At 40.2% G+C, this 12,868-nt stretch overlaps 1 protein-coding gene across 1 annotated transcript in view; it reads right to left on the reverse strand.

Moving 5' to 3' along the window:
• BARD1 (BRCA1 associated RING domain 1) overlaps positions 1 to 12,868 on the reverse strand; it is a 40,298-nt gene that overhangs the window by 23,257 nt on the left and 4,173 nt on the right. Inside the window, exon 4 of the mRNA XM_062506706.1 lies at positions 5,784 to 6,772. Coding sequence (XP_062362690.1) covers positions 5,784 to 6,772 — 989 coding nt within the window. The remainder of the gene's footprint in view (positions 1 to 5,783; positions 6,773 to 12,868) is intronic.

A 12,868-nucleotide genomic window follows, 5' to 3' on the forward strand; every position in this document is an offset into this window, starting at 1 on the left:
GAACACACAATTATCTATAATGAGCGAGAGCTGAGCTTATCATTTAAAGTTCAGTTTGCAAACATGTACTGCAAAGGGTTTGACATTTCAGGAGTACTGCTTTAAAGCAGGAAGCACAGCTAATAATTTGTGTGGGCATCAGATACTATCACAGCTTTTCAGATCAGTTCTGTGAGCATTGATTTGTAAAACATCGCTGTGGATTCATCAAAGGGAACGCTGCTGGTGTGGACACCAGCAGGACTGACAACATCTTCTGACTTAAATCCAGGCCCACGTCAAAATTAGAAAATTGGTGTTTTGCTGCTTACAGAAGATAAATATTGTCATCATGTCATCTGTAAATGGAGCCTGCTCCCTACAACCAGCACGGAGCGCTGAGAGTGACAGCAAGGAGGGAAAGCTGTCATGAGCTGCGAAGGGACTGGATGGGCGCTGCCAATCAGGATTACAAGAGAGATGTTAACAAAACAGAGCCAGGAGAATGGGCCTTTTGTGTCCTCAGAGGCTCTTCAGTCACTCGCTGGAACGTGAAGATTTACTTTAAAAAAGCAGAAGACTAAATTTCAAGTGGCAGATCATTAACAGACATGTTATCACGTCCCTCCTGGAAGCTGGACCATAATCACAGAATTATTTTGGTTGGAAAAGACCTATAGGATCAGCAAATCCAACCAGAGGTGCCTCTGACATTTGCCTGAATCTTCTAGAGGCCGGTAACAGATTTAGATGACAAGTCAAGCCAAATAACTGTGATCCAAGAGTGAAAAAACAAAGTGGTATGGTTATTTTTTACATTGGCCACTTCTATCAGAGCTGATGGAATTACTAACATTTATAAGCTAATAAATGGTTTGCTAAACTCTAAACAAGAAAGAGTAAGGACCACGTAGGTGCAAACCCCAGATACATCTATGTCCATTCCATGTCTTCCCTCCACAAGACAACAGAAGAAACTACACCTATTAGTATGGAATGACTAATTCCAACATGCTTTGGCTAATGCTGAAATTAATTGTGCACATTTAATTCCTTGAGTATATTTGACACAGCAGGAAAATCACCAGCCTTCACTAAGAAGCCATAACCAGGGGACACAAGGAGAGACCCTCTTAGCAGTATGCAGCAACAGAGAGAACAGAGTTGAGACACTTCTTGTTCAGAAAGGGAGAACAAGGCAAACACCAGGTAGAAAATGTTCCTACCGTTAAGAATTCACAGGCAAGTGTTTATTTTGAAATCTAATTATCAATGAAGGATTACATCCAGCTCTTGAAGAGGCAGGAGCTACTGCAGAATGCAGAATTATCCATTTGGAACAAACAAAGCTCAGGACATTTTATGCTCATGACAAAGCTCAGCTGTAGTGACAAGGCAGTAAAGCCACGGGTGTGCTCTTCCTCGGCTTTCCCGGGAGCTGGGGAAACCAGAGAAGCAGGAAAGGCACTGGGGCCATCTGTTGGCAGAGCTGGAGCCGGCGGTACATCAGACAGAGAAGAGCATTCACACAGCTTCAGCACTTCCTCCTCCCGAAGAGAATTTAGTTCCTGCAGCCACGTTGGCACAAGCCCAGGAAACCATCTCTACTTGGCTTACACAAGGTTGTTAGAGGTTTTTCTTTTCCTCCCCCTCAAGACCTGAATTTCATATATATGGTTAAGAACTGCAAGTGTCCTTTCAGTCCTATTTTTACAGGAGGGTTTTTTTTCCATTTTGTCCTTTACAATTTCCATTACTCAAGGTATTTTTCACTGGATTACTAAATAAAAACATATTCTACCAGAAAAAATATTCTACCAGTTAATGAGCGAGCCCAACTAATTAGGACAGTACATGAAGATGAAACTAAAAACTTGTACCCCTTCAACCAAATACTTATTCTTTTATTTACAAATTTAATCAAGCAATCTTTAGGTCAAACAAATGAACCAAAAAGACCCCCTTTCAAACACAATGCCATGTGCTTGTTTAAGATGTGGGGGACTAGATTTTTTTACAACTCATAAATGGTCAAGGAAGACAAATACGAATCAAAGAGCTTGTAGGAATTGTGAACTCTATCCAGGATCCTGCAAGTTCCTCACCTCAAAATCCTCCTAATGAATTCCCTACACAGCAGACCATTCCCTAATAACAAGCACAGAAAAAAACCTATGCTTTACCTTTAATAAAGGGAAAACATGCAAGAAGTTACCCAGCCTCAGAAACAAGACAAGTAACAACCAAGCATTATCGAAAAAGAAATGGTAATTTGTTTCCAGGCTTCCAAATCAGCACTTGGGAAGATGGATTGCTTTGACTCATGGCCAGTTTCCATATTCTCAAGCTGTGCATTTAAAACCACTGCACTATTTCACATTTGCCTTGACCTCCTTTCTCCAGGAGGGCAGATGCTCTTCTGTGACCCATCTCTCAACTATGACACACACAGATCCAGTACCAAAAGCAAGGAAGTGCACAGCTAACTAGGTCAGACACATGAAAACAAGATTTAAAAGCCATCCTGATGTTTGCCATCACATGCTCACAAAACCACATCTTCCCTGCTCTCCTTCCTGATGTGTCATTAACTGGCAACAAAGCAATAGGAGCACAGGCTCAGAAGGAATTATCTCAGTTATTTTACTGTGTTAATTATAATGATTGTGAAGAGTCCAGCACAGCAGGCTTGCCATGGGTGAAGCCATTCTGTGAGCCCTCCTGAGAGTGCAAGGAGGGAAAATCACCACGAGCTGTCAAAACTAAAGGGTCCCTAGAACCAGAGGTAACCAAAACTGGTCCAAATACAAAATTTCTCTCTTCAAACTAAGCAGATGCTCTGCACAGAGGCAATTTTTTCTTTCCTTAGAGCAGGGACAACTCCTTAGCTTCTATCTTGAAGCATCACAAGCCCTCTCCCAGCTATTCCCCATTCACTCCTTTTAACAGTGCAGCTGCTGCTAAGGTCCTCCTCTGTTACCCTCTGGTGCTGCAGCTCACTGTCCCTCTCCCTGGAATCCACAGTGGTGCAGTTCCACTGTGCTCTGCCCCAGCATTCCCCTTAGCAAAGCAGGAGAAGCTCTGGCACCACCCAGACCTGAAATGCAGTGCCAAGGAACTGGGGGTGTCTTCACAGCAGATTTAGGACTCAGGACTAAGTCATTCAGTGGCACTGTGCTGTGATTTAATTGCCATGGAAGAGCTGGTCCTGAGAACAATTTGTTCTCTCACTATAAAAATATTCCCACATGGAAAGGCTGTGAATGGGGCAATTTCCCAATAGTCCAGAATACTGGGAGTTGAACAGGTCACATTTTGTATTTTAACTAATTGGGATTTTCACGTTTAATGACTGAAGAGAAACTCGACTGCTGTTTCTACAGGAAGAGTCACATTTATTTTCATTTATTAGTTTAACTCAGCACTAAGTTCATCCATACTAGAACCTTTCCTGAGAACCATTTTGATTCCAGTGAATAACTGCTACTACTAGTAGTAGTAGTGAATGAGGACAATCCCTTAGAATCATTAGAAACAGCACAACACTCTTCATGACCACTAACATTGTTTATGATCTCTTTTAAATAAAAGGGAGAATTCAGTTAGCTTTAATTAACTTATGGGTATTAGATCCTAACAACCAATGAAAATAATACAGATTTGTTTTTATAATTAATGAAGTCCCAGAGAATTAGACTTCATTTTACTTCAGGGGAGGGTGGCAGCTACAAGTGTGTATCCTTTTACACTCATGGAAGAACATAACTGGTTGTGAAAACAAGAATTGCCCATAAAACAAAACTGGAAGAGAAATGCTTCTTTAAGGAAAAAAAATCATCACTGATTTGAAGTGAAAAAAACAAAACCCAACCAAACCCAAACCAACAAATCTAAACCCCCCACTGAGAATATACCAAGAAGATAAAGCCTTGTATTTTCCAAGTCCAGTTTGACAAAATACTTTCAACAGTTCATAAAGGGTTCCTGCAAGTTGAAAGAGCATAACCAAGGGATCACTTTCCTCATGCTATTTTAGTTCCTTTTCAAAGCAAACCTTGGGATCACCCTGAAGCCCTACCTAGCTACACAAGCCTTTGCTAATGAGCACCTCAATGAATATGGAGCTGCTGGATAAAAAAAAACCACAGCAGAACTAATGAGGAACAGAAGCCATTTCCTACTTTAGCTCAATAATTATAAACATCAAAAGACAACACTGACAGAAGTCACATACAGGACTAAAAAAGCCCATCCCACTGCCCACACTCCAGCTGGAAGTCAGCTTTTTCTTTGGCTGTACCACTGCTAGTAAGGAGTGCCAGCACAACACCACTGAACTTCAATAATCAAAACATGTTTATCCTTTTTGTCTACAGCATAAACTGTTTAATTTTTCCTCATTTATATTCCAAATGCTTTGCAATGAAAAACCACCTTATTGGCATATCACCAATATGCCAATACTCCAAGTCTCAACAACCTGGAAGGATGCTGTTTTCTTAGATGAAATACCTGCTTTGCAAAGAAGCATCACACATATTGCTGGAAACCATAGCTATGTGAAAACTTGTCAAGGCAGATCCATTTTTTTCAGAACCAGTCAGTCATGACTGTATTCATTACGAATTCCCAGAAAATCACGGAAGGGTAATTTGTAAACAGTGTTTTAATAAAGAGGAATATGCAGGACTTATGACAAGAGGTAACATGAGATCTCTCCTTCAAAGCTCTTGAGTCTTGTGAGGACAACGTTTCATTTTCTCCCCCCAAATTCCATATTAATGACATCAAATAAGAGATTTGAACTCAGCTCAGCTGACACTTTCATTTAAAAAGGTCTCATGCAGCAGGAGTGGCTTATTAGAATGCCTTTGAAAGAGGACACAGTTATTTATCAAGAACAGCCTCTGTCTCACCAGACAGAGAAGTGCTGTACAAATGTCAGGTGCTTAAAGAGGAATTAATTCTTCCAGTATATGCAGCTTATTAACCACAAACCATTTGTATTTTATGATTTAGCACAAAGTATATTTAAATTGCCAGACTACAAACTCTTTGAACTGACCTCTCTGAAGGGAGCTGCCATGAGTGCCTCTGATGAGTGGCACATGTTTTACCCAGCCTTTACAAATTAAGGGGCAAGGACAGCACCGCAAAGAGCAAAGCCATGAAGTTCTACCACACCAGGAACTGGTTAAGATACTAACAGCATGCTGAGTGGTACTGATCTTACATGAAACTGAGAACACCCCAACTCTGTCCCTTCTCTCCAGAGCATAGGGCTCAGCATGGGATTCAGAGGGTGCAGCACTTAATTCCTCTAAGCCAGGTGGTGGATCTCAACACTTACATAATAGTTTCCTAATAGTTCACAATGTTATCTTTATGTATATAACTCGGATCTTGTCCTGGCTGAGTTACCAGCTCAGACTGAACTGATCAAGGTCATTCACTGAGGTCTGAAATACTTCCTAAACTCCTCATGACAAATCAGAGACAACTTTCTGGCACCCAAGGCCAAAACATTTAAATGCTTATCACTTCCTAGAACTCACAGGTATAAATGACACTGTACTGCTTTGAGCTGCCAAGTACAATCATCTTTGATCATTCAAGCAGTCATTTCCTTATGAAATCAGAGAACCAGGTTGGAAACTTCCCAATAAACCTGGAAGAAAGGGATCACAAAATGAGATTTCCCTCCCCTACATAGTAACTCTGAAGTAATTCTTCTCCAGAGTATTTTTGAAACGCTGTCTTTTTAAACCTCTGCCTAAAGCTGACCTAGAAGATGGTGGTCCTACCTTGATGGAAGCAACATGGAGCAGTGTCTCTCCCTTATAATTTCTTCTGGCAACTGGGTTGACACCAGGGGATTTCAGCACAGAAGGACTGAGTGGTGTTGCTACTTGACTGCGAGTTGTACAAGTGGATGGGGTAGAGGGAGACTCTGAAGGTGAAGAACTGTTGATTGCTTGAAGGGCTGCAGATCTCCTTGTCTTCATTCCAGTGTCAGTGAGTTTGGATGCAGAAGAAATCTGAACTGGTGTCTGCTTAGTGGCTGGGGAGATGGGGGAGCCCTGCAGTGACTCCTCTAGGCCATAGGCCTGTCTGCTGGACTTCCCAGGAATGCCCTCCTCACTTCTCCTTGCTCTTTTAGACTGAGGAGCACCCTGAAGTCTGGATTGCTCCCTCCCACGTTTTAAAGGTGTAACTTCATTTGCTACTGACAGCAATGTCTCTGCAGCACAATTTTTCTCCTTGCTGTCTTGCGCAGAGCACACAACCTCACTGTTCTCTTTCTTCTCTGGGGATTCTACCTGAGGTGGAACTTCCACATCTTCTGTATTACTGCTGGAGTCAGCTTCCTTTACAGACTCCTGCTGAGATCTTTCTTCAGGACTCTCTGGTTTCTGAGTGCACAGCACTACTGGTTGACTGCAGATGGTCACACACTTTTCCTTGGGAGTCTTCTCAGCTCTTTTCTGCTCAGATTTCTCTAAGCTCCACTTTTTGTTAATGTCTGCTAGATGTTTCTTCTTCATCTTCTTAATCTGCTTCTGGGTTGGTCTTTTTGTTGGCTTGGAGGGCTTTTCATGAGGAGGGGAAGGAAAGAAATCATAAACTGAAGATGTGTCTTGACCAAGGTCATTGCTTTTAGTCTCAGCCTGACTCCTGTTCAGGACGCATCGAATCTTCCTGCTTCTTGGGCTGAACCACATTTTTATCTGTTCCTTCTTGCTCTTTTTTCCCAAGTCTGAGTCAGTCGGTGTGCAAGTATCTTCTGCTGAATCTAAGTGTGTGAGGAAAGAGTAAAAATGATTATGGAGTACTCTTCAGAACCTCACAAAGCAAAAAAGATTGTAACAACAACTGCAAGAATTCATGAAGTATTACTAAATACAATCTATGAGTGCCTTCACCCCTTCTGAGAAGACACACGTAGTGACTTTAAAGCCCTAGCAAGGCCACATGCCACTCTGGAGCTCAGAGATCCCAGTGCAGCTACAGCTACCCATTAGGCAAATGAGCATCTGGGCAGAGAAACTCCTCCAGCAGTCTGGGTTCCCAACACAGCACGTGCACAGAAGAGCCCTGACCAGGTCAGAAAAGGACAGAAGTTGGTTTTCTCACTGAGTTTTCCCTGGACATAGGTTTAACAAAGAGGCATGTGCATACACAAAAGAGCACAGAAACAATTTTCTAAAGAGTTATTTAGAGTTCATCCAAAGATGAAAAGGAAAAATAGCTGTAAGCAAGCAAAAACAATAGCCTTATAAAAATGTCAAACATTCCTGAGAAATTTTGACTGATTCCACAGATATAGCAGATGAACCAGAGGAATATATAGAAAATCTGTAAGCAATTGTGTCCTGTCATTTGATCCTTTACCCCAGGTAGTAAACAATTTCAAGCAAGCTAAGCATTTTGATGATCTCAAACTTAAACAAATGCAGTGGAGCAATTTTATAAATCATATTCATACAGCACATTACAAATCAATGACCAGGAAGACTGAGGAATATCCTGTACTCCCAGCACAAGAAAAAACAGCTGAGAACAAGGACTGGGGACATAAATACTGTCCTCATTGGCTGAAGAAAAAATTGAGTATAAAGTAACCTCAAAGTTAAGACTCTAATATGACAGTTTTTTTGACACAAAAGAACTATAGCAGATTTTTTTTTACCAATTCCTTCATTCTGAACTGGTGTTATTTTAGGTTATTTGGACAAGTCCTCCAAAGTAAATGCACAACTCATTCTTCCTGTTGCCTTAAACTTCAGGGACTACCACTCACAAAAGTCTTGGTGATTTGCAACAAACAAACACAAAACCAATATGAATTTTGTTTTGGGTTTTTGTTTTTGGTTTTTTTGTTTGTTTGTTTTTGGTTCTTATTTGAAGCAGCACTGAGACTAAGATTAGAAGGGAAGGGAGGGTTTTAAGCATTTTTGAATGAACTAAACAAAGTCTGAATTATTAAAAGTGACAGACACTCACTGCAACAATCTATCACTTTCACTTCAGCGCATTAACTTTCCATGGCTAATTTATTATCTCCAAACCTTCTCTCTTCTTTTTGGTGTTAGTAACTACAGCCTGTTTTTCACAGCAAGCTGGGATAAACTCATGGCAGTGAACACAGTGGTTCTAATCCCTTAGTCACAGAAAAGTGAATTTGAAACTCCACTTAAGAGAACTGTGCAGCTAGTAATTCAACACTAAAACAGACATTCACAGTTGTCTTTTAAAGCAATATTGCAAAGTTAAGTGTTTCCTTAATCTTGATTTCAATTACCCTACTTACCCCTCAAATTAAATCCTGTTACTTATTAGATTTAGCTAGAGGAAATATGTAAGCCATCAGACCAAAAGTGTCATTAGAATACAGCTTGAGGCTGGTTAATCAATCATTTAGGCTTCTAAAGATAATCATCATGTATGGAACTGCAGCTATTTGGTTTTCCTCTAAGGCTGGGCTTGGTGCAAACAAGAAAAAAAGCACTGAAATTGAGACTGAAATCTCAGAACTAGCCAGCCTTGAGATGATATCCAATCTCATTCTGACAATAACATCTAAAAAAGGGAAGAGCTTGATTGCAAAGAGATGCAAAATATAAAACACAAGTTACTATTTACTCATCTTCCCTTCAGAGTTTACACAAACTAGCAGATCTCCTTGTAAAATATTTACCTTGGTAAAACTATCAGTCATCCCCAAGTAAAGAGAAAGAATAAAATCAGCTTGAGAAGTAATTTGTGCAACAATTTTACGATGGCCAGAATTCTTTATGATGTGCATAGCACAGCAAGACTTTAAAGTCCAAGTGACAAATTCAATCAAAGGCACTGTCCTTCAGAAGTATGATCTAAAGCAGCAGAGCACAGTGAAGCATTAACACTGGATGTACCACTTCTGGCAGCAGGAAAGCCTGTGAAAATTCCACCAGAGGCTTCCTGAACTGATCTGCTCATTACTGGTTGCTCAGCAGGCACTCACTAGTCGGGTTGTTAAAAACCTGCTGAAAATATAAATGCCCAATAAACTTTCCCAATAGTGTTTTTCCTCACCTGCCATGACTTGAAGTGTAATAGAGTATGTTGCATGTTCTAGAACAGAGAGGGACACATGGGACATGATTAAAAGATGCCCATACCCTGACAAAGAGACCCACCCCATCCAGAGGCCAGCCCTGCACTCCCACAGGAGGAAACTGCATTTTCTGGTTTTTCTTAAACTCTGCTGACTTCCTCCATTTCCGAAGTGTACAAGGTAGGCAGCCAAAGCAACTTGGATAAATGGCCAATCTACCTTCCCTGAAAATCAAATCTTTTGATGAACCCACAGCTGTGAGAGAGCGAAAGAAAGAGGGGAGATTCAGCAACAAGAAGCTGAAATGAAGTTCTTATGATTCAATAAGTAAATGTTAATTTATATAAAGAGGGTATTATCTGGTGGCTAAGTTCATTCAGTCAAAGTATCTTCAGAGAAAGTTGCTCACAATAAAAACAATCTCAATGAACTCTCTGCTAACTCTGAGTTTGAAGCCAGAGCTTGGATCGCAACAGGATTGAAAAAAATTACTATTATGATTCTGATTTAATCACCTTTTGATATCTAAGTGTCCTCCCAAAAATTTTCAGAGAGGCATTCAGGCAACGCAAATCAGTAGAGCATGCCTTACTAACCCTGGATTTTAAATATCTGCAATAGCATAAAGAGCATCCACAATAACAGTATTAGAATCAGCCTATAATAAATGCAGTAAGTTTAGTCTCCATTGCCTATTAAACATAACATTCAGATATACAATGTGGTAACTGAATTATTTCTAAATTAGAGTTATTTGCACATAATAAGCCCAAGTTTCTCGATGCTGACATTTAATAGAGTTGGATTTCTTAAGCGTTAAAAGGGTTGAGAGTATATAAAAATACCCGGAAATAGTAAGTGCCTTGCAACTCCATCTCCAAGTTCTGCTGTAGTGCAATAGCAGGCTAGTACAGGGGAAAAAAAGGGAGCAATTAGAAAAAAAAAAAAGTGGTTTAGCTATCATTAATCTGCATCAAAGGAATATAATGATGCACATTGTGTGCCTTTCAAATTATTCTCTATTACGGGTTTCAGAACAGAAGTTAAGAAATCTCTTTGACAAACTAGTCCCTTATTAAAAATCAAAGAGAAGAGTTTTGGTACCATCTGTGCAACATTAGTGCCTTCACTGAAGAATGATTATTTTGCAAGTTAAGTATTCAACACCGAGGGGGAAAGGGAGAAATTCCAGCTACTCAAAATTTCATCTTTAGATGTTATGAAAAATGTCACAGCATCCATGAAATGCAATGTAATCTGTTGCAACAGGAGTTCCACACCCAGTAAATGTGAAACAAAGTCATGATACTGTAAGGGCTGATTGAAAGCTGATCTCTCTGACTGTCCACCAGCATCAGTACAAGCTCAGGAAGCTTTGACCAACACCTGCAAGGTGTAGCTCTGCATGAGAAGAGGGGAGAAAGGCTTTCTGTTTGAGGTACAAGAGTGAAGCAGATTGCTACAAAGAATAAGGCAAAATCAACTATAAATGGTTGGTGATGGCTCTGAAAATTTACAACGATCTCTTCTTTTGAAGTAACATTACACAGAAGAGCCTAAGTGTTTAGAACTTCTCTTTCAAAATCATCACCGTAAATCAACAAATGTAGTGTTTTATGTACACTACAGCAGTGATTGAACAAGTCCTCAGGAATTAGCCATCCATGAAGCCCATCATGCCACCACTGTCAGTTCCCAAGATGTCTTGGGCACAGTACACTAGAGCTGAAGAGTTTGAGCTACTGTCTGTGTGTGCCCCAGCTCCCTTCACCCTTAGCAAGGTACAGCACAGGGCAGCCAAAAGGTCAGGCACCTCTCCTCACCTTGCCATGGGCTAAGCATATAAAACCTCTAACGAGTGGATTCATTTGGAGGCTCAGCATCTCCTACCTACAGCTTGAATTTTCCACCTCTAATTTGAGTTTTCCAACCAGTTTCAGGTTTGTTGTTTGCCAATTCATCTCCAGTCACCCCAGGAGAGTAATTTGCTGTGTTTCCCTCTAATTTAAAAGGGAAGTATTAGCTGTTTTGTGCAGTCTTTCCTGAATTATTTGCTGCTGCTTCTTACAATGCACATGCTGTTTGGCAGAATTATTTTTATCCCAACGGAATACAAAGTGAGATCCCTCTCATGTCTGCTGTGGAACCTCAGGGTACAGGGATTTTTGTATTTGAAATATTCAGTGTGAGCTTAACCCTATCCTTTTCAGTCACCTCTGTGACTATCTATCCTTCAAGGCAGAACTTAATGTCTGCAGATAACTGTGGGAGGTGAGGGGCTTGCCAGAGATGAGGGACAAAACATCCTAGTGAATTTGATATCAAAATCTCTGAAGCTACAACATCTTGTGATTTTCAACCATATATATTTTTTTTTTCCCCAACACTTAGTTGGCTGTTCTTAGAGGTGTGCTCATTTACTTATGAATTCAAGCCATTCCTGACAGTGAACTATTACCAGCTCAGGAGGATTTTCTCCTAACCTCAGTATCACACATCCAAAAGGCCACTGTGCTAATCCTTAGCACACTGCAAAGATTACAACTGACAGAAAGGCATCTCCCTAATAATTTCATATAAAACACTCTTGTAAACTTCTGGTTTGTGTCTGCTTTTAAGTCAGAACAAAGGATGGTAAAAAGAACCTTATTTAGTTCTGTGGCCAACCCACACCATGCAGACTTTATTTTAGAACTATGGGATTACATGTACTACTCAATTTTTAGTAGAGTTAAGCATCAGACCAATTTCTAAGAGTTAATGCATCTGTAAGAGTTCTCCAAAAAACATCTAAACAGTATCAACAATGCTACCATGTTGTATTTTAAATGCTTTATTTATAGCATCACAAATAGTTCCTCTCAGAATTATTCTCTTTCGAGTGCATTTTAAAAGCCTTCAGCACTTAAAATGTTTCCCTGAAATCCTATTTAAGCCATCATCTGTTTTCTATGCTCCAGAAGATTTAATCACCATAGGATTTTTGTACCTATGTAAAATGCATTCCTTTACACTTGGACACAGGCTTCCAGCCTTGTCACTTAGAATCCATTTTGGTGTCAATAAAGAGCTATTCCATAAATGAATGAAGGTGCTGATCAGATTAGACATAGGAAAAGAATCTTAAACTTAGACAAACATATTTGGAAGCAACAACAAAGGAAGAATTACCTATTCTGTATCTGACAACTAAATTAATGTTTTCTAAAACTTGGTATTACATAAATGCTCCTCTCTGAGCTTGCAGAAGAAACACACAATCACCTACGCTTATTTCACTACAGTTTTTCCCACTTTGACAGACAACCTAAAATTTCATAGAGATGAATTCCCAGAGTATGTTCTCTGCAATCTTCTAGCACAGTCAGCAATGACAAAACCTCACTGAAGCAGACTAGCTGATTGTTAGGGACCAGAAAATAAATGAGTTAAGACTTGCTTCCTTCCCCTTTTTAGGCAAGGAACATAGATAATTTTTCTCGTGTGCAAAAACCCCGAACTGAAAATTACCGGGCCAGCAGGCACGACTCAGTGCACAGAAACCCAGAGGCAGGAGAAGATATGCATTAATTCTTTAATAGGGCCCCCCAATACAATGCAGAACATTATACACTGGTGCTCCCATAAAATATGGCAACCTATGCCCCTGTTTTATGCCACGTGACTCAGCAATCTCTCCCACTTTCATCTAATTTTGGAAGACTGATTCTAATGAATTATGGACTAACCCGCTCACTCTGATTTCTTAGTAAAACAGATTCAAAGAACGAGCAATCCATACAGACAGCTCTC

This window comes from Cinclus cinclus, chromosome 21 (assembly GCF_963662255.1).
Source record: "Cinclus cinclus chromosome 21, bCinCin1.1, whole genome shotgun sequence".
Lineage (NCBI taxonomy): Eukaryota > Metazoa > Chordata > Aves > Passeriformes > Cinclidae > Cinclus > Cinclus cinclus.